Below are 18,941 nucleotides of genomic sequence, written 5' to 3'. Positions count from 1 at the left end.
GTCGAAAAGTAATCCTTCGAGAATCAAGAAGAAGTGAGACTTCTACCAAAAATACAAGAGATGATACCAACAATTAATTTCTCATGTAGTCTCATTTCGTGGGCAACACTAATACAGTATTGTAGAACTTATGAAAACGTATTAAGTCTATTTTTTTTAGCATTAATAATGTTTTATCACCATTTAAAGAATAAAAAAAAAGATCTTGCGGGAAAATCTCATTTTCAAGTAGCTACCTCACAGACTAATCTTTTGGTTTGTAGTCGTGTGCACAGCTACCAGTTTATAAATGTAGACGATTTGTGGGCTTCAGAAACGTATATACATAAAGAGAGAGAGAGAGATGAAGCGAAAGAGACACCGAAAGCTGCGGAGAGAAAGCAAGTTTAGGCAGAACAGACGAGAAATAGCGAATACGTAGAAACCAATATTTGGAAGACGAAGAAGGTTGTTATCTGCGGAACAGATTTCTCCCTCAAGATCTTTTACTCTCTCTTTCTCCTTTCTCTCGTAAAACTCCCTGAGGTTAGCCGCGTTCGAAATGGCCTCTAATATCTTGGAAAAAGCAGTTAACTCTAAGAGAGGCAAAAAGACCAATAATTCAGCTGCTGTTAACGTGATATTGAGAAGTGGTAATGATTATAATATACATGTCCGCAATCATAAAACATAGAGTTACTTTACTGAACGTATCACTTCTTGAGAAGCTACTAAACTTCCATCATCTCTGTAAGGATGTGGCCATGGAAATTATTTTTGTTTATATATCTAGAAAGAGTGAGAAATGTGTTAAACTTCATTATTTTTATGGATATACGAACACAACTTTACCCGGATCATCACCCGGAAGTCAGTACATATTTTAGCTCACTGCCTTAACTACTGCGCAATGAAACGTTACATATTATAGATATTGTACTGGAAGATAGAGTAATGTTTCAGCTATAGCACAAGACACTGATTCATTTGGTTGTGTCTCCTGATATCGAAAAATGTAACAAATAAAAGAAAATATTTGATTCGTTTTACAATGAGCACACAAGATGGTACTTGCTGTAAGATCTTACAAGAAGTGCTCAGTTTTATGAAATGTTTATTTGTATGTGTAAAGTATTTTAAAGTAACGATCTTATTACGAAATAGATATATTGTTTGACCGTTTTTCGTGTTATGTTTCATATTTTATTTAAATATTAATTTACATTTAAGGAAATAGATTTTGAGATAAAATTTGCGCAGAACGCCATAATGCGTTGTTTCCAAATTTGTACGTTTACTGTAGTAGTCACAATGAGAAAATTCCTGGGTTCTAACGTTGCAGTTCGAGAAGCGGAATTGCGGTAAGGGTCAAAAACTAATTTCTCTAATAAGTATCCAAACAGAATTCCATGATTACTTCCTTTATTATCTGGCATCAGTAAATACTCGACGCTATCTGGCAACGCTACACTATTTAAGCAGCGTTTAGCATAGCACTGAGAACACCTAGTGATCCACAATTTGAAACAATTTGTACACTTCCAAAATTTTTATATAATAAAAATATTTTTTAATTTTTTTTATTTTAAACATACTAACAGTTACACTCAAAAAGGGCCGTGGTAGTTCGTGGTAGAAGATGTAGTCAAAGACCTAGGCGTGTGCATTGATCCGAAACTAAAGTTCAGTGTCCATATTGAACATATTACCAACGAGGCATTTCGCAATCCAGGCCTAGTCATAAGGTTAGGTGAAGAATTCGAAAATATCAATACTTTGAAATCATGATACTATGCGTACGTACGCTCAAAGCTTGAATATGCGTGTACAATTTGGGATCCTCAAACCACTAAAGATAAGTTCATGCTCGGAAAAGTTCAAGCTAAATTTCTGAGATGTTTAACGTTTAAGGACACAGGTTTTTACCCAAGTAAATTTAGCCCCTCTACCCTGTCTAGTAACTATAACATGTTAACGTTGGAACAAAGAAGATTTGCAAATACTCTTTTATGTTTATATAATATTTTATATTCGAAAGTCGAGTGCCCAGAAATTGTATCCAGCTTAAGTATATTAGTTCCGTCGACCAAAACACGGAACATGAATCATAATTTCTTTAATATCAATAAGTCACGCACTGACATAATGGCTAAGTCACCGATAGTAAGAATCAGTGCTGCCTACAATAACACAGTCAAATTATGTCCAAAAGTTAATGTATGTACATACAACATCCGAACATTTAAGAGAGATATTATACATATATTCTCATAAAGCAATACACCAAATAAGTAAACAACTAATACTGATAATCGACACATTATTCAGAATATTATACTTTTACTGTAGTAAGAATTATGTATAGTCCGAACACTGTAATTGGTATCTATGCTGTTGTGTTCTATTTAATAAATAAATAAATACGCTTAAAAAATGCTTATTCTAGGGCACAACCCCACTTACACATTTTAAATTACAAGAAGGTAAGCTTCGCTTTGATTTTGTATGTGAACAAGAACGTTATATTTAATGCAATTTGAGGTCATTCGTTGCCATTCTTGTGTGGAATACATTGCATTCCGTATATGTACGTAAAAGAAAAAAAAAACAATCATTTTAACTGTCGGCTTGTATACGTACAAGTTACTATCAGAAGCGATTGCGCTGCATGCATGTTTTGGGCGTGTATGCCAAAAAATCTGCTTTTCACACGACCGTTTCTGTGTTTGCGTGCTAAATGAAAGATGGCGGAATGAGTACACAGCAAAGTGATCTCAACCAGCAAGAGCATTGATCATAGACGAACTACGTCATTCACTTTTCTGCATGATCTGACAATTAAAGTTCGCCGTATCACGTAACGCGCAAAGAATAGTTTAACAGAAGGAAAGAAAAGTAATTACTTGGGAAAGACTATGCAAATTGGGAGATTATTTATTTCTACAACAATCTCTATGATAGATATTTCGTAGTTTAGTGGTTACTTCGTTGGAGTCGCGTTCGCGTGGTTCCGGATAGAGATGTGAGTCGGGTAAATACCCAGTGGGTAGGTAAATAAAAAATGGGTATTTACCCGCGTATTTACCCCTTTTGTATTTACCTACCCAAAAATTGGGTATTTTACGGAAGTTCAACTATTATGAAGTTTTAAGAATTGTTAACCATACCGGTGAAGTTTTTCTGGATTTTAGGGTTTCTCGAGCGTGATTTCCCGTTCATTCACTATAAATATACAAAATAATAACAAATTGACCCCGTTCAAGTGCAGTGCGGTTTTGCAGGCAATTTTGACCATGGTGCACCCGCGGTACAATTTTGGATATGTTATTCTAGGTTAAAGGGACATCTAAAACCTATTTTTTATTTTTTTCTCGAAAGTAATCATCATAGGTATAGATGAGATCAAAATATTGAAACGAATTTTTTTGGAAGGAGGAAATAGTGAGAGTGAGCTATTACAATTTTCAGTCGATGCCCTCGTGTACACCTATACATACATCTAAGTTTGAACAATATTGATAAAGCCAATCTTGAGAAATAATTCACACAACTTTTCCGATTTTACGTCATTGCTTACGAACAAATCAGAGTTGAGAATCAGTCAGAGTTGGAACTTGAGGGATTAATGTCTCCTCGGGGTACCTTCATTACCACCCACTTTCCGTCTCAAGATTGATCTGGGGCTATTTTACTAATCCACCTATGCCCTTTCTTCACCAAAGTGTGAACGGTTTTTAAACTTGAATTAGTTTCACCAAGACTTAAAAAAAATTAAGAAATTGTAGTATGACTTCAAGCCTGAGATTGTCCAAACATAGAAATCATATATAAACCTTCTTTGTTGAATCTTTGGGAGACAGCCCCAGTTTTAAATGTAAAGTCTCAATACGCCACCGATTTTCAAGAACCCTGTCAAGTTATGTATTTTTATTTGAGAACAGATGTATTGAGACTCCTTCAATCCAACAATTTTTCACGAAATGTGAAATTTTGAAATTTTAAAATTCTCGTAAAACAACTCAGACACCCGAAAGACAAATAAAAGATAAACTAAAGCTGGATCATGTATCTAAAGCATTACATATCAGAGGCTACAACTAGTTGAATAAAAATGAGCATAATTATCAAAATCTTTCCAAGTCGAACTTTATGGAGTTCAAATTAATCATGAAAAGATTGTGCCTTGTGTCTACTAGTTTCGAACTTAAAAGGACATTTTAGAGTAGTTTTATCATGAAAGGAGAAAGTGAGTTCGATATGTTTGGTATAGTCGCATTTATTATAAGAAGAAATGCTGAAGAGAAAACTATTAATTTTTCATCAAATACAGACTTTTCTGATTTTTTTTAATGGCTTCTTAGGTTCAACGTTACTATTTAGGAATTTTGGTAAAATCTTGATGTTGGTGTTTCTTAAAAGATATACCGACGTATAGAACTATAACGAAGTCTTACAGGAAGTGTTGAACGAAAGCCTTGCCAAAGCGATCTTCGTTAGTGGGTGTCCCCTGTCACTTGTTGATCACCCTTTGTGGGTTGAATTTTTAAAGAAAATTCTTCCTTTGTATGCTCTCCCATCAAGGTATAGCCTGGCTACGAGTTACTTGGATGCTCAATACAGTGAAATGCAAGGTGAAGTTAAAATGAAGTTAGAGGAATCAAGAAACCTACATTTACAGTGTGACGCTTGGGAGTAACTTGAGAAATGAATCTATCATTTATTTCGTCATTTCAAAGCCTGAACCTGTTTTTGTTGATTTCGTGTTGTCGAAAGACTGGACGTAGTTTCGCCAATCACTAATAGATGGTGTTGGAGCAAGCTTGCCTTGGTGAGGACATGGTGTCTTTCAGTGGTAGATACGCACCTTTTGTGCCAGAGCTCCCTGATTCGTCCATATGAGTTTATAGTGGACAACAAGATAATGTGTCTAATGAATGCAATAATATATTGCCGAAACTCTAATACAGGTTATTAATAACAAGCTTTTACTTTGGTGAAATTTCATTTTTATTTATATAGTTCGAAAGTTAGAATAGGTTATTTTCAGGTAAATTCTCCTGAAAAGCACACAGTAGGGTCTACTTAAAATGTGAATTTGGGATGCACTTATACGGGTTATATAACATATATTCTTCTTATATTTAGAATCGTGTATAATATAGCACTTAATCAAAATAATCAAATAGTAACGCATTCAACTACATCTTAGTAAAATCAAAACCTAGCACTTATAAAATTGTATGAATTACCAATGTTTTAGTACATTTCTAAATATCGTAGTGGTGTTTTAACGCAATGTATTTCTTTCGCTCATGGTGTAACTTAACGGCTAGCACATGTATCTTCAAGGCTCGGGCATTCAATTCGATTCGCACAGGTAACAGATTTTTGGGTGCCAATCCAATAATTATTTCGAGGCACTTGGGTGCTGATTGAATTATGAGGCATAAGATTCAATCTAGAAAGCTAGGAATGATGATCTTGGAAGTCGATCACACACTACTGAACATGCTCTATCGACTGACTCTAGGGCCAATTAAGATTCTAAAGCCAATTAGTAGGGGCACGAGTTTTTTGCACTAAGAATTTGAAATTTTCGCGTTTCGTTTTACATATTTCTCGTTTTGTCGCATTTTCCAAATAAAGTTTGCATTTTGTAGCTCTTGTGGAAAAGATATACCCCGACATTTTTATAATTGTTCCTTCTACAGAGGTTGTTCAGCCTACGTTTGAACGAATTCGTTCCTTCCCTCTCCCAGGCAGAATGGACTCACCCGATCTGGCTCGTGGCGTCCTGTAGTGTTGTGCAGTGGCTTCCTGGGAACGGAGTTGTTTTCCCGCGCAGACGACAATAACGCACAAAACAGGACCATTATTGTGAGTGTTGTGTTAAATTTGTTTCTAAGTGTGTGGATTTCCGCCCTGTGACCAAAATGCCGCCCAAACTAAGCCGGTTTTTGGAAGGCTATGTTGCTGCTCTTTATGACGCCCACTTTAGTGTTTCTGTCATTATAAAACAGTGCAAGAAGAATGGTTGCAACATCAGCTTAAGTGGAATAAAAAATGTTATTAAAAAGTACAAGGGCAACGAAGCTCCACCATTTGGATCACCAACGAAGTTGCCTAGGAAGCGGGAATGCACCAAGGCCACCTCCACCATGCAGAGGAAACTTTGCAAAATGGCAATGCAAGAAAATCCGCCAACACAAAGGTGTATGGTTAATCGTCTTGACGTGTCTTTGGGGACTATGAGCCGGACGTTACACCATCAACTCAAGCTGGAAAAACTCATGAAAGCTCGCGGCTATCTTCTCACGGATGCCCACCAAAAGAAACGAAAGTGTAACGCCCGGAAGCTGTACGAACGTCATCTGGCAAAACAAAGGTGGATGTACGTCGTAACACTCAAATGAAGCATGGATTTACCATTCCGACTGCGGCAAACCGAGAGCCATCATGTACCGAGAGAAAGGCGCCAAGAACTTCAGAAGGTGGGTCCGTGTTTGTAAAGAATCCTTCCCAAATGGGTTCATGGTCGCTACTGGCTACTGTTACCGAGGTAAACTGAAGATTCATAGGGTGGCGAAGAACTGCAAAATAAATTCGCAGTATATGAGCAGATCATGCGGCCGATCTACGAGCATGAGAGTCCAGCAATGTACGGAAATGACGCCAATCTGGTGCGCATTCACATGGACAAGGCCTCATCACATACCTCACGATCGTCCCTCGCATTCTACAGGGAGATGGAGGAGGCAAGTGGTATACAGGTGATACCTTTCAATGAGGTACCTGTTAAACCTCTAGATGAAAGTCCTATGGACTATTGTGAATTTGGATTGCTGAAGAGTGCTTTGAGAAAACGGCGTGTGATATCTGTGGAATGACTTTGGAAAGCTGTGCAAAGGGAATGGGACAAGATTCCCCTTTCAGCTCTTCAGAGAAGCCTATTACAGTGGAAATTACGCTGTCGGGCTATTGTTAGGAACCAAGGGAAACACATCGAGCACTTACGGACCTGGCGCCATGGATTCTTCTAAATTTTTTAGGTAAGTCGAAATTGGCCAAATGTAGACTGAACAACCTCTGTATTCGTAGGTCACTACAGAAATAAACCATTAATTACCTAAAAACAAAATACACTGAATATTCAACTTGACATTGTGAATTTCCCTTATAGAAAATTATATTTTTTAGAAACAACCTGAAGGAAAATCAGTAACTAAACTTACTAAGAGTAGGAAAGTTTTACTATCTTCTGAAACACATAGGGACAAGTTACATTTAACCATTAAACATAAGCATGTTATGTATTTCCACGTTTTTCTCCTTCATTGTTGTACGTTTGTCACTTATCACCAGCCTATACTTGAAAAAATCTCACAATTGGCATTGCTCGTTGGAAGCTATACATATGTAAGTGCATTTACAACAAATTTCAAACAATCATCAGTTCGGAATTTTTGTCCATTCAAAATATTCATTACACTGCACTTTCCAAATGAATCACTTGTCAAGAGTTCATAGAGCACTTTGTAAAACTCCAAATAGGTACTTCATAATCAGATGTCTGCATTTTTTTTAAAGTGAAAGTCAAGCTTTAAAAAACTTCTTTAACGCAACAACGTCTGGTTCACTACCACATGCAATTACAGAAGGATCAAATAATTTTCCCAAAGCATCATACACTTCTATAATTTTGGAGTCTTCTCTTTGCGAAGAAAGCTTTAAGGATGATCTTTATGCATATTTTTTAAAACTCACATTATAGAAACATTATAGAAACATTAAAGTCACATTATAGAAAGTCACTAGCCCTCTTCTCACTTGGTAACATCATAAGTGTGCTTTAGGTTTGTTTGTTTGTTTGTTTTTTTAACCAAAGAGGCCCTGCAACGTGTTTTCTGTCCTTATCACCCAAAATGCACCGTTCATGCCACGTTACATCGTTTCGACAGCGGAAAACTCTCGTTTCCAAATTAATGAAAACGTATTTTTAAAATTTCGCATTACATCGCGTATTGTTAGAAATTTCGCGCAAAACTGCCAATTTCGCGTTTCATTGCGCAACAGAAACCAATGAAAATTCACCTAGAATATCATAAAACGCCAAGAAACTGAAAATTACTTAATTCTGACGCATTTCGTTTTATCGCGCATTGCGAAAAACTCGTGCCTATACCAATTAGTTTATATAGGAATTGAGTTTACCAAAATTCCTTTATTTTTTATCCTGTCCATCCACATGGGTGTCCATCTGTCCGGGATGTAAAAAAAAAGTTAAAAAATTATTTCATAGATCACCATCAATTTTGGCCAGGATGTAGAGGATGATGGTGAATGATGAAGTGATCCATCCATCAGAAGTCGTAAAAATCGACTATTCAGGTTTTAACGATCACTATTTAAAAAAAAAAAAATACATAGCAAGAAGCGGTTTTCTGCAATCGATTACCTGTCCCAAAAATACATTTCATCTTCATCCGTAACGCTCTACTAAAGCCGGAAATGATACAAATCCACTTCAGCATTAGGTTTCAATATTGATGAACATATAGAGCAAAAATGACAACTAAAAGCGAGAAGCATTTTTTTTTTTAACAATCGACTTTTAGCGCTCTAAGAATAGGCGCCATCTTCTCTTTTAACCCTCTATTCAATCCGAAAGTGAGACCCGGGTTCGATTCCCGGCGGGAGCTCATGTGGTTCGGATTCCACGTTAATCAGTAGGTCCACGTCTCATATAGCCTCGTTGCTGAAAGGGACGCTAAACTAAAATAAACTCAACTCAATCCGAAAGTGGCAGAAATCAACCATTGAATTTTGATTGCTATAGAATGAAAACGACAAGAGCGAGAAGCGGTTTCCTGTAACCAATTAAGCGTCCCAAGAACATGTTCTATGCCCATTTTGTGGTGGACAAACACTGTGTGCGTGAGTTTCCTCGGGGTTCTCCCGTTTCCTCCCACTTTCTTCATTCCACCATTTCATTCATTACTCATCATCACTGTCCCCTTTAGCCTAACCGGCATAACCGTGGGACGTAAAACTCAAAAGATTTCATTTCATTTCTCTCTATTAGAACAGGACTGATAGAAATCAATTATTATTTTTGGTTCCAACAGTAAACTGACGAAAATCATGTCATACTAACTAAACTTCTTCACTTGGTGTAAACGTGACTGTCCTGTTTGCTGCATACCTTATGAAATATTTGCATTGCGTATTAAGTTCATTTTAAATAACGCAGTGGTTGTTAAAAGGCTGTAAGTTGGATAAGAATAAGATTTCTCTAACAAAACCATTTACGCTCGGAATACATTTTAAAAACTGTGATAAGTTCAGCTTGCGATCGATCATTATTTTCAAATATCAATAGCAAAAATCATTACTGATTGGAATATTGATACCTCGATCTTCTTGATATTTCAATAGTTTTGATATTGTAATAGTTCGATACCTGATATTTCTACATTTTCGAGAGCTCTCTCGTGGTTACGCGCGTAGCGTACGCGTCTGTGGCGCGGGAGACCAGGGTTCGATTCCCGGTGTGAGGTAATGTACTTCTGATCTCAGGTTGAGCTGTAGATTCCCGTCTCACATAACTTAGCTGCAGAAGTGGACGCTAAACTCTAAAAAGCTAAACAAAACTTCCAACATTTTCGATAATTTGGTACGTAATAATTCGTTATTTTTCATTATTTCGATATTCTCAATATCCCGATATATTTGATATTTTGGTATTAATACATTTAAAAAAAATACAATATTCTGATACTTCAGTATCTTGATTGTTTTGATATTATATTGGAATCAATTTTCGGCATTCAAATCTGGATCAAATGGCACTTTAAGTTACACAAAACTTAAGTATCTATTGTATATTGTATTAGTAAATTTTCATGAAAAACAATCCTACCAATAGACGGCAACAAATAGAAACACAACTTAAAACCCGTGTCAATAGCTTTGAAAAATATCAAGACGCTGTTTAATTTTTAGTTTGATATTTTAAGTCTGAACACGTCCGCGGCACCCTGACAATTTCTGTCTACACGTAACTTCAACAAAGTTTCACAACATATGTAAATTATTTTTTGAATTATTTTATCAATTGAAATATTTTGACTTGTTACAGAAAAAAATGTAAATATGTATTTCAGGCAAATTCATTAATTACATTTTTGTTATTATATAGGTTTTTTGGGGGGCATTATAAAAAATAGGGTGGACCGGGCATTTGCCGAGTGGTCCAGCAGGCCACAATCCACCCCTGTCCACCCTATAGATCAAATAAATTGCTTCGCGTGATTTCAGCTAACTGAAGAGTTCTTGTTGAAACAATCTAATCTCAGGAATCGAATCATGAATCAAAAAAAAAAAAAAGAGAGAGAGAGAGAGAGAGAGAATCAATCGATATCAACGCAAATCTATTGCACTCTTTATTAAATAAATGAAATGAGCTTATAAATATTTCATTGTAAACTGACCATCATTGTTCATAATAGTCATTTAATACGGTAGTATGATTGCTTTTTGTATCTCACTACCTTCCCCACCAGCATCCTTTCCCCTTTTTTGGTCTGTTCGAGGGGGTTTTAGCTCACGCAACAATAGCCAGAGAAAATAAAAGACTACTAAATGCTGGTCATTTGAAAAGAAAGGAAAAAAAAAGCCACTCGAAAACAGAAGCAAATCATTCCCACGCTTCGTTTGATTCCCTCAGTTGTTCACATTAGCTCTGTCTCTCTCTCCTCTTCTCTCCTCCAACCACCTGGAAAGACGATCTATAGCAGGTTTGTTTAACAGCTTTGGTTTCGCATCGCTAGATAGCTTTTCAACATCCGCATCGGACTACATTACTCGACATATATATATTCAATCTCTATCTTTCTTCTTCAATTAAAATTATTTTCGTATTATTATTATTAACATTAGTAGTAGTAGTAGTAGTGGTAGTAGTAGTAGTAGTAATGGTAATAGTAGTAGTAGTATTAGTGGTAGTGGTAGTAGTAGTAGTAGTAATTGTAGTAGTACATATGATATATCGCAAGATCTCGGTACTATTAGTGGAGCGGTCTTCCGAACGCACACTTGGAAAAACGTCAAACATCAGAGGTGCAACCAAACCTTGAAGACATGCTGAACGAGCAACAAAAAATATTTTTTTAACTATAACACGAATAGTAACAATTATTCGGATGGAATGGGAACAATAATAACAACAAAAATATAAAACAACTATATAACAACAATTATATAACTATATAACAACAAAAATAAACAAAATGAAGCTTACCGCCAATCCGACAACACTGTAACCTCGGGAGATGTTCTCCATATAGCTACGCGAGAAGACACTAACAAAATTTCATGGATGGGATTGACAATAGAAGATACCCTCACGTTCTATTGGGTGCTGATATCATTATACCTAGGTCAAACTTCACGACTTCTTGCCCTCATTAGAGTAGTAGCAGTAGTATTGAAGAATACGTTAACAAAACTTCCACCATTTGACTCGATCGGCATTTGTGTGTCGATCTGTTTTCCACGATAACTCCTGTAAAACTTACACGATTTTCATGAAATTTCGTTTGTCTTCCTTCAACGTGCAGAAATAAGCCCATTGTTTATACTTACAATGCATCAAGTATAAGGAGAAAAGAGGGATAAAATCAACTCCATGTTGCAAATTTGCATATATACAGTACTCTCAAAACAATTTTACAGTAAAAATTATGTTAGAATTATTCGATTATGAAAGAACATAGCGTACAACTCTGAGGCATTGTGATCATCTCTAAACCTTGGGAATAAAATTTGATAATAATGAAAGAATGAATAAACTCTTTCATCAGTTTAAAAGTGTGTTTCACAAAAACTCGTAAAAACTTTGTCTGATTTTGAACCAATATGGGGTGTATTTTCTTTGTGGGTTTGCATTCATCCCCTTAGGGTTGAGTTTTAAAAATACTGTAAGTGGAAAATAATTGTAATTTGACACAATGTAATAGACCTATGAAATGTTTATTGAGGGTTTTACACAACATCCACAATTTAAAATTAGTCCATAATGAGAATTCATTTTACTCCTCCCCAATTAATCAGGAGGATCCAGGCCCGTATCCTGGGGGGGTCTGGGGGACGCCCCCCTAAATTTTTACTGGCCCCAATAAAATTTTCACGGTAGGCTTGCAAATGAACTATAATATAGTGCGATCGGGCCCCTTAACTTCTACCGCCCCCCCTACATTTTTGGGCTGGCTACCGGCATGAGAGGATCATTAGCGATCTTTCAAAATCACTGTTCATCACCATCATTTTTTATATACATATGACTGTATTTAATGTAGATGATTAGAACCTGTAAACCTGTACTTGATTTATAAAACCTCAATTGAAGTTATGAAAGAAGAAAAGAACTGATCATAGGTAACCGTTTCGGCAGGAAAACGTTTCTTATTGAAGGGTACTAGATTTAATAAAGGAAAGGGCAAAGAGAAGATATGAAGGGTATTTTAATTTTATTTTTAGAGAATGAATTAAAATGAATCATGAATTCAGTTATTATATCTGTACATATTGACAATAAGTAAAAACATGGAAGTTCTTGACTCTATACCTCACCTTGAAACATGAGCCATAGAAATTAACTTGTGTTTAGAAAAATAAGGGAAATTTTCCGTGCAGATCAACAATACGGGAACCAACATTCTCAAATATTATTTTTGTTGCTTTAAATAACATCTTAATGCAGACGCGGACCCAGAAATTTTTATTGGATGGAGTTCAAGCTTTAAAGGAGGGTCCAATATCACAAGTCACTACTTCTATGTAGTATTAAACGGGTATTATTCTGCACCCGAAAAGACGATAAGTAATTGTAAATTACTTCCACCTATATTTTCAGAAAAAGAATGATACAACTAGATTACCTTTATAAGAGAAAGAGTACAGATGAAGTGTAAAATCAAATTTTCATACTATATCGTTTTCCCGCTTAATTGAGAAAGTGTACAAATGTATGTTGAATTAGGAAGTTATGGGGAGTGGATCCACCTTAGATGCGCCACTGCTATAATCCATTCTACAGTAGGAGTTCTGAACTTTCTGCACTGGAGTACCATCGTAAGTCATACGTACCACCCGACAGCTACTCGTGTATTACAGGTTGAGAAACACTGTTCTAGAGTGTTACATTCAGTTGTAATAACTAGTTACTAAATTTCCATGTTATTGATTTTGTTTTCAATTATATACCATGCAATGGGTATTGTATTGCGTTTGAAACAAAGAAAGTCGGTTGAACTAAAGGTAAGGAAATGAGTTGCTGTTTGATGAATTTCTTGTCTTGTGTTTCTTTCAAGTATTAATGTTATGGCAAGAATTTAATTTCCTCTCTCAATGGTACGCAATCATAAAAGAATGTGAACATCTACAGAAGTGTTACTGCTTTTGTTGAGAAAAAAACAAATAGTTAATTTTATATTTGACTTTAGTGTGTACTGTGTCTAAAAAGAATATTGGTGTTTCTATATTTTGAAAATACAGGCTCATCTCTCAGTTTGGCGGACTTCGACTTGTCGATCTAAACAACGGACAAAATGGAACGCCGACCCATCTATGATTGCCTTTTTTTTTTTTTTTTTTTTTTCAAAGTAAAATGTTGGAACGCTTCATGCAGTTTGCCATCTTTTCAAAGCAATATGTAGGGACACTACATGCAACTATTCGAAAAAGAAATCAGAGTTTATTTTGTCGTAATAATGTAATATAAGTCTTTCTATAGTGAAAACCAAATTGTATACACCTAATTGATAAAAGGAATGTGAGACAATTTATATCAACAGGCCTTGTAAAATAAAATATATAAGCCTAATAAAAATATGGCCAATTTGAATAATGCGTAGTCTATGAATAGGCCTATATGTTACGTGCGTAAATACATCCAAAGTAAAAATTAGAAATAGTCAGAAGTGAAAGTTTAATTCTTTTAGATGTAATAAGAGTATATTGAAATACTTGATTTATTCTATCAACTATCTGATACTTTAATATATAGTTTGGAAGTTTGGCTAGGGGCATATAATTTGAAGTACTCACCAACTACCTCTTTAAAAACTGTTGCGGAAGTACCGCAGGATTCTGAAACATGGATATTTTGATAGTACACATACTAGTTCTAAAGTGAAGTTTTACCCGACCATGGTAGGTCCCATAGTATTGGAGGTATGAACATTTAAAGTTGATTTTTCATGTTTTCTGCAGCCTATAACTCCGAAAGGAATCATTTGTGCACCCAGGTTGGTCTATCCTTTTTGTCTTCTCTTGGTGTCAGGATTCACCTCCCAAACGTTGTCGGTGCTGTTTGGAAACAACCTGTATATTTGTTTTAAGAAGGCTATCATTTGTTACTGCTTCAGGTGCTGCCACTCTTATGTCTACTGCTTCTACTGATTCTGCTGCTTAGATTCCAATGTATATTTCTTGTTAGTTGTTGCTACTTTGAAAAATTGATCTTCAGTAATACAAAGGGAGCTTAGACTTTCTGTTGCCAGTCACATTGCTGAATTGTCTTAGAAGCTACAGTCCTGTTAGCGACAGGAACTGTTGTTATCTGTCCTATGAGCGACCGATTCACTTACATTGAAATGATGGAAGATGATGATTCCGTGTCATAAAATATGTTTGCCTCTGGTGTGATTAGCGTCGCTATGAAAAATGTACGTGCCAGTGATATTGTTCGACAAATACATTTACCCTCTACTGTGAGTGCAAATAAAACTTATCTTAATTTTGAGTCAAATTTAACATAAAACATATCAAATAACTTAAAGTGAAACGGGGATATTTCCTTGAAAAGTATATTCCTATGTAATTAATTATTGAAAATAAAATTGCAATATCCCCTTTCTTCAAAGCTCTGCTCTCTCTACTTAATTTAATTAAAATCGAATTACTCACTAAGCAACGCAATATATTTTATTTTGGAAAACTTAAACGCGTAACAGTTTCGCCAACTATCTATTTAGACTACCTAAGACTATATGAATAAAATTAGAAAAACATTTCAATAACAAAAGACAGCTTTTGAGATCCTTTACATATGTTGTTGTTTGTAATTGTGAAACGGCTAGAAGAAATGAGACCTCTAGAAATGTAAATTTTTCATAGTACCTTTTGTTAGGTTCTAAATAGCACTAGCGCGAAACAAGTTAAAGAAGAGGGAACCTCATCTTCTTCCTTATCTTAGTATGAAGAAATCGGTGACTCATAGACCAGTTAACAGATGGAATTGGTCGCTTATAGGACAGTTTACAGTTCCTGTCGCACATAAAACTGTCGCAAGTAGGAAGACACCACATTATTACCTCCCTGCCAGGCCGGTAGCCAGCCCAAAAATGTAGGGGGGGGGCAGCTGAAGTTCAAAGGGGCGATTCAAGCGTATTATAGTTCATTTGCAAGCCTTCCGTGACAATTTTAGAAGGGTCGGCCCCCCTAAACCCCCTAGATACAGGCCTGCTCCTGCCCTGTTGCGAATTTCTCTTATTTTAAATGCTCTGTATAATAATATGGAAACTAAGTTCCAATACTAGTAATTAACTAGTAATACTAATAATTACTAATTTTGTCAATAGATATGAATGTCGGTACATTTTAAAGTTCCGACAGAGTCACGTTGGAACTCGGGACATTGTCTCCAAAATTGGGACGGGTAGCAACCCTAATTCAGTCTGAAATCCTTAATTTAACTTAAAATATTGAATTTATTGTATTATAGTATATTTTTACAATGTACCACGTATTTCACCGTTTCAGAATGGATAGGTTGTTGATCAGAAGTACAGTACTGAATTTTTACTTTTTCTCTAATAATGTAATTGTGGATATTACTCATTGCGCACATAGTGTCGAAAGTTACGGACAATCGGCAACTTTGGACCGTTATTGTTGAGTTCTTGTACCTTAAAACTACTGGGCGAGTGTATTTGTGTGAACCAACACAATACACGTCTTTAAAATACCAGCTTTGAATAGTTATCGATAGCTTCCATTAAATGAAAAATGACTTTTTAGAACATATTTTAAATGGTTTAACCCCATCTTGCCTATTCCCATCTCACCTAATAGCTTATCAGCCAACTGATTTCTCCAAGATAAAGATTTCCGTCATTTTTACCATTTTGCCTAATCCCATTTTGCCTAAAATTGTACCAAGCGAAATAGCTAAAATTTCGCTTTGCATTCGGGAGGTCGTGGGTTCAATTCCCGCTGCCAACCATCCTGACTGGGGTTTTCCAGAGTTTTCCTCAGTTCTACCAGGTAAATGCCAGGGCGGTACCTACTAAACAGATCCTGGTCAATACCTTGCCAAATCCTTTCCATTGTTATTGTTGTTAGATATCCAGTATAAAAAGGCCTCTGAGCTGTATCTGGTGATTATTAAATAAATAAATAAAAATAAATAAATAAATAAAATTGTAATTGGGGAATTCCTATATAATGAGAGCATATTTATACTATTACATTAATGACCATCAACATTACAAAATTTTGAAATCTTAAATACATTTGAAAAAATTTAGACTATATATCAATCTGTATTAGAGATCGTACATATGGAAATTAATAGCCTAATTTCAATATTAGCAGTTCTTTTCAGCTCACTATGACCATGAAAGAGTAATTTCTTAAATACAAATAAAATTGTTAGAGTTGGTTTCGAGAAAATAGAATTTTGCTTTACGATATGTTACTCTTATTCTTGGAGAAAAAGTTGAAAGCCGAAAACCCACTGTGTGGAATCTCATAAAGACCTCCAAAGTTGGTATCTAGGTATGTTTACATACCGATGAATGGATGGAAAAAATAGACAACTGACAGACAGACATATATAGATCAAAAATACTTTCTCAGCATATATAGTAATTCCATAACAATGTGAATAGATCGAAATATCGAATTCGATCTTGTTTACTTATCATTCCTATTCTCGTTCAGAAGGCACAAGTAAAAATTTCTAATATGCTGATTGAAATCGAACAAATCTTGCTCGTGTAACAAAAATGATGGGCAAACTGTTCAAGGCATGATTTGAAAACCTCAGAAAAACACAGATACGTATACTGTACTAAAGTAATCGAAAATTTTATTTACAAAATTTATCGTTAAATACTTTCTTTCTTAAATAAATAATTTCTTTCCTTAAGGAAGGGTAAATTTAACCTTTTACTCTGCTCTGATTTTAACTTCATGCATGGGGGAATCATTGAGAAGACTCAAGCAAAATACGCGTCATATTTCTTTGAAGTCAAATATATTTTTAACTTAAACTATTGTGTAAATTATTGTTAAATTGTGGGGAGGGAGGTTAATTCACCCTTTCATTCTTGACAGACTAAGATGAAGTACTGAGGATTATTGATATGCATCGAGATAGAACAATTTTGATGAAAGTATAGAGGAACATTTTTTATCATATTTAAATTAGTAAATTTTCGAAATTTTGGAGAACCTACTCCCTTGTACTCGCTTATCCATAAACGATTTCAACCGTATTCAGTGAGCTTCTAAAGTAGTGTAGGTTGGTATTATACAGCTAAAAAAAAAAAAAAAAAAAAAAAAAAAAAAAAAAAAAAAAAAAAACTTTATTTATATGTCCAACTGTAATAATTCTCTACAACTGTAATCAATCTTAAACTGTGATTTGAAATATATGTTTCTTCTAGTTATATCAAAATATTGCACTATGTAGATTGTGAATATATATGTACTAGCACAAAGGCTAGTCTTTTAAAGGGTTACGCCCTTCGTTTGAAATACTTAGTTTTAGCCTGTGTGCAATATTTCAACATCGGCAACGAAATATTGTGATTTCGTTTGAGTTTCTTAGTACGCATTGCTAAATCTAGTACATAATTTCCCTCATTAGTATAAAAATTCCCTAATCACCGTTTTACACAAGATGAGAATTCCGGATTTCCCATCTCGCCTAAAATGGCGAATTCTTAGTTTAGAGATATCAGTGGCTGGTAAAAGGTGGGATGGTAGAACATCATTTTACATATCATAAAAATGAAGTAATAAATTACAATTTTAAAATATTTATTATGCCATTTATGGCAATGCAATGCTGTAATAAATAAAGGTATTCGAAAATAATACGTCATACCATTTAGACCTAATACTATAAATCTCTGAGGTGATGGGCGATGCTGTTTTTCAGATGTCAACTTTTGTATGCCTGCACAAAAGTGGATAATTTTGGACGTAGAACTGGCTTCGCATTAAGTATGTTCATTTATTTTTGTTTCATATGTACGAGATGTCAAAAGGTTGCCTCGCACAAATGGCAGTAGATGACTTTTTGGGAATTTCGGGGTAAACAGCCGTACAATGCAACCAAAACTCCAGTATCGATAGCGAAGGAAACAGTATTTTGAACGTGAAATCACAAGACAACTCAATACATTTTTCTTCTTCAACTAAAGAAAGTCCATATTCTCAGTCTAGAAAGGAGATTAATGAAATCATTCCTTGCGTTGCACAGAAAAATCAGTGACAAAATGTTAAGAAGATTCAAACTATTCAAAATGTCCACCAGATAAACAAGACCAGAGCCGTGTAAAATCGTTTAAATTGTGTGTTAATTCAAATTTAGAATGAACGAGGAGCAACCTTACTTCGTCACTTACCCCGAAACAGGTAGTGAATTTCTGAGTGTAGTAATTAGTGTTTCTGGTCACTTCTTATGTCAGACCGTAGGCTTCATAAAATTGACAATTTTTGCTGCCTCATCAAGAATGATTTTGGAGGGCATGCGGCGTTTACCTAATCTAGGTTATTAATCCGAATGAATATGTTAGACCAGGTACTGCTTGCGTATTAAAAGCTTAAGTTCTTGATACTACTAACATGTGTAAGATGTGTTTGCATTTGTCTTTCAGTGTTGATCTTTA

The 18,941-nt window shown here is 35.3% G+C and overlaps 1 protein-coding gene across 1 annotated transcript in view; it reads left to right on the top strand.

Annotated features, from left to right (window-relative positions):
- Positions 1-541: 541 nt before the first annotated feature.
- Positions 542-18,941, top strand: part of LOC145661121 (uncharacterized) — a 34,199-nt gene continuing 15,799 nt past the window's right edge. Inside the window, exon 1 of the mRNA XM_081726569.1 lies at positions 542-632. Within this exon, the coding sequence (XP_081582695.1) occupies positions 542-632 (91 nt within the window). The remainder of the gene's footprint in view (positions 633-18,941) is intronic.

This window comes from Thermobia domestica, chromosome 9, assembly GCF_964235325.1.
Source record: "Thermobia domestica chromosome 9, izTheDome1.hap1.1, whole genome shotgun sequence".
Taxonomy (NCBI): domain Eukaryota; kingdom Metazoa; phylum Arthropoda; class Insecta; order Zygentoma; family Lepismatidae; genus Thermobia; species Thermobia domestica.
The sequence above is the reverse complement of the archived record's forward strand: the minus strand, read 5'-3'. Positions and strand labels throughout refer to the sequence as shown.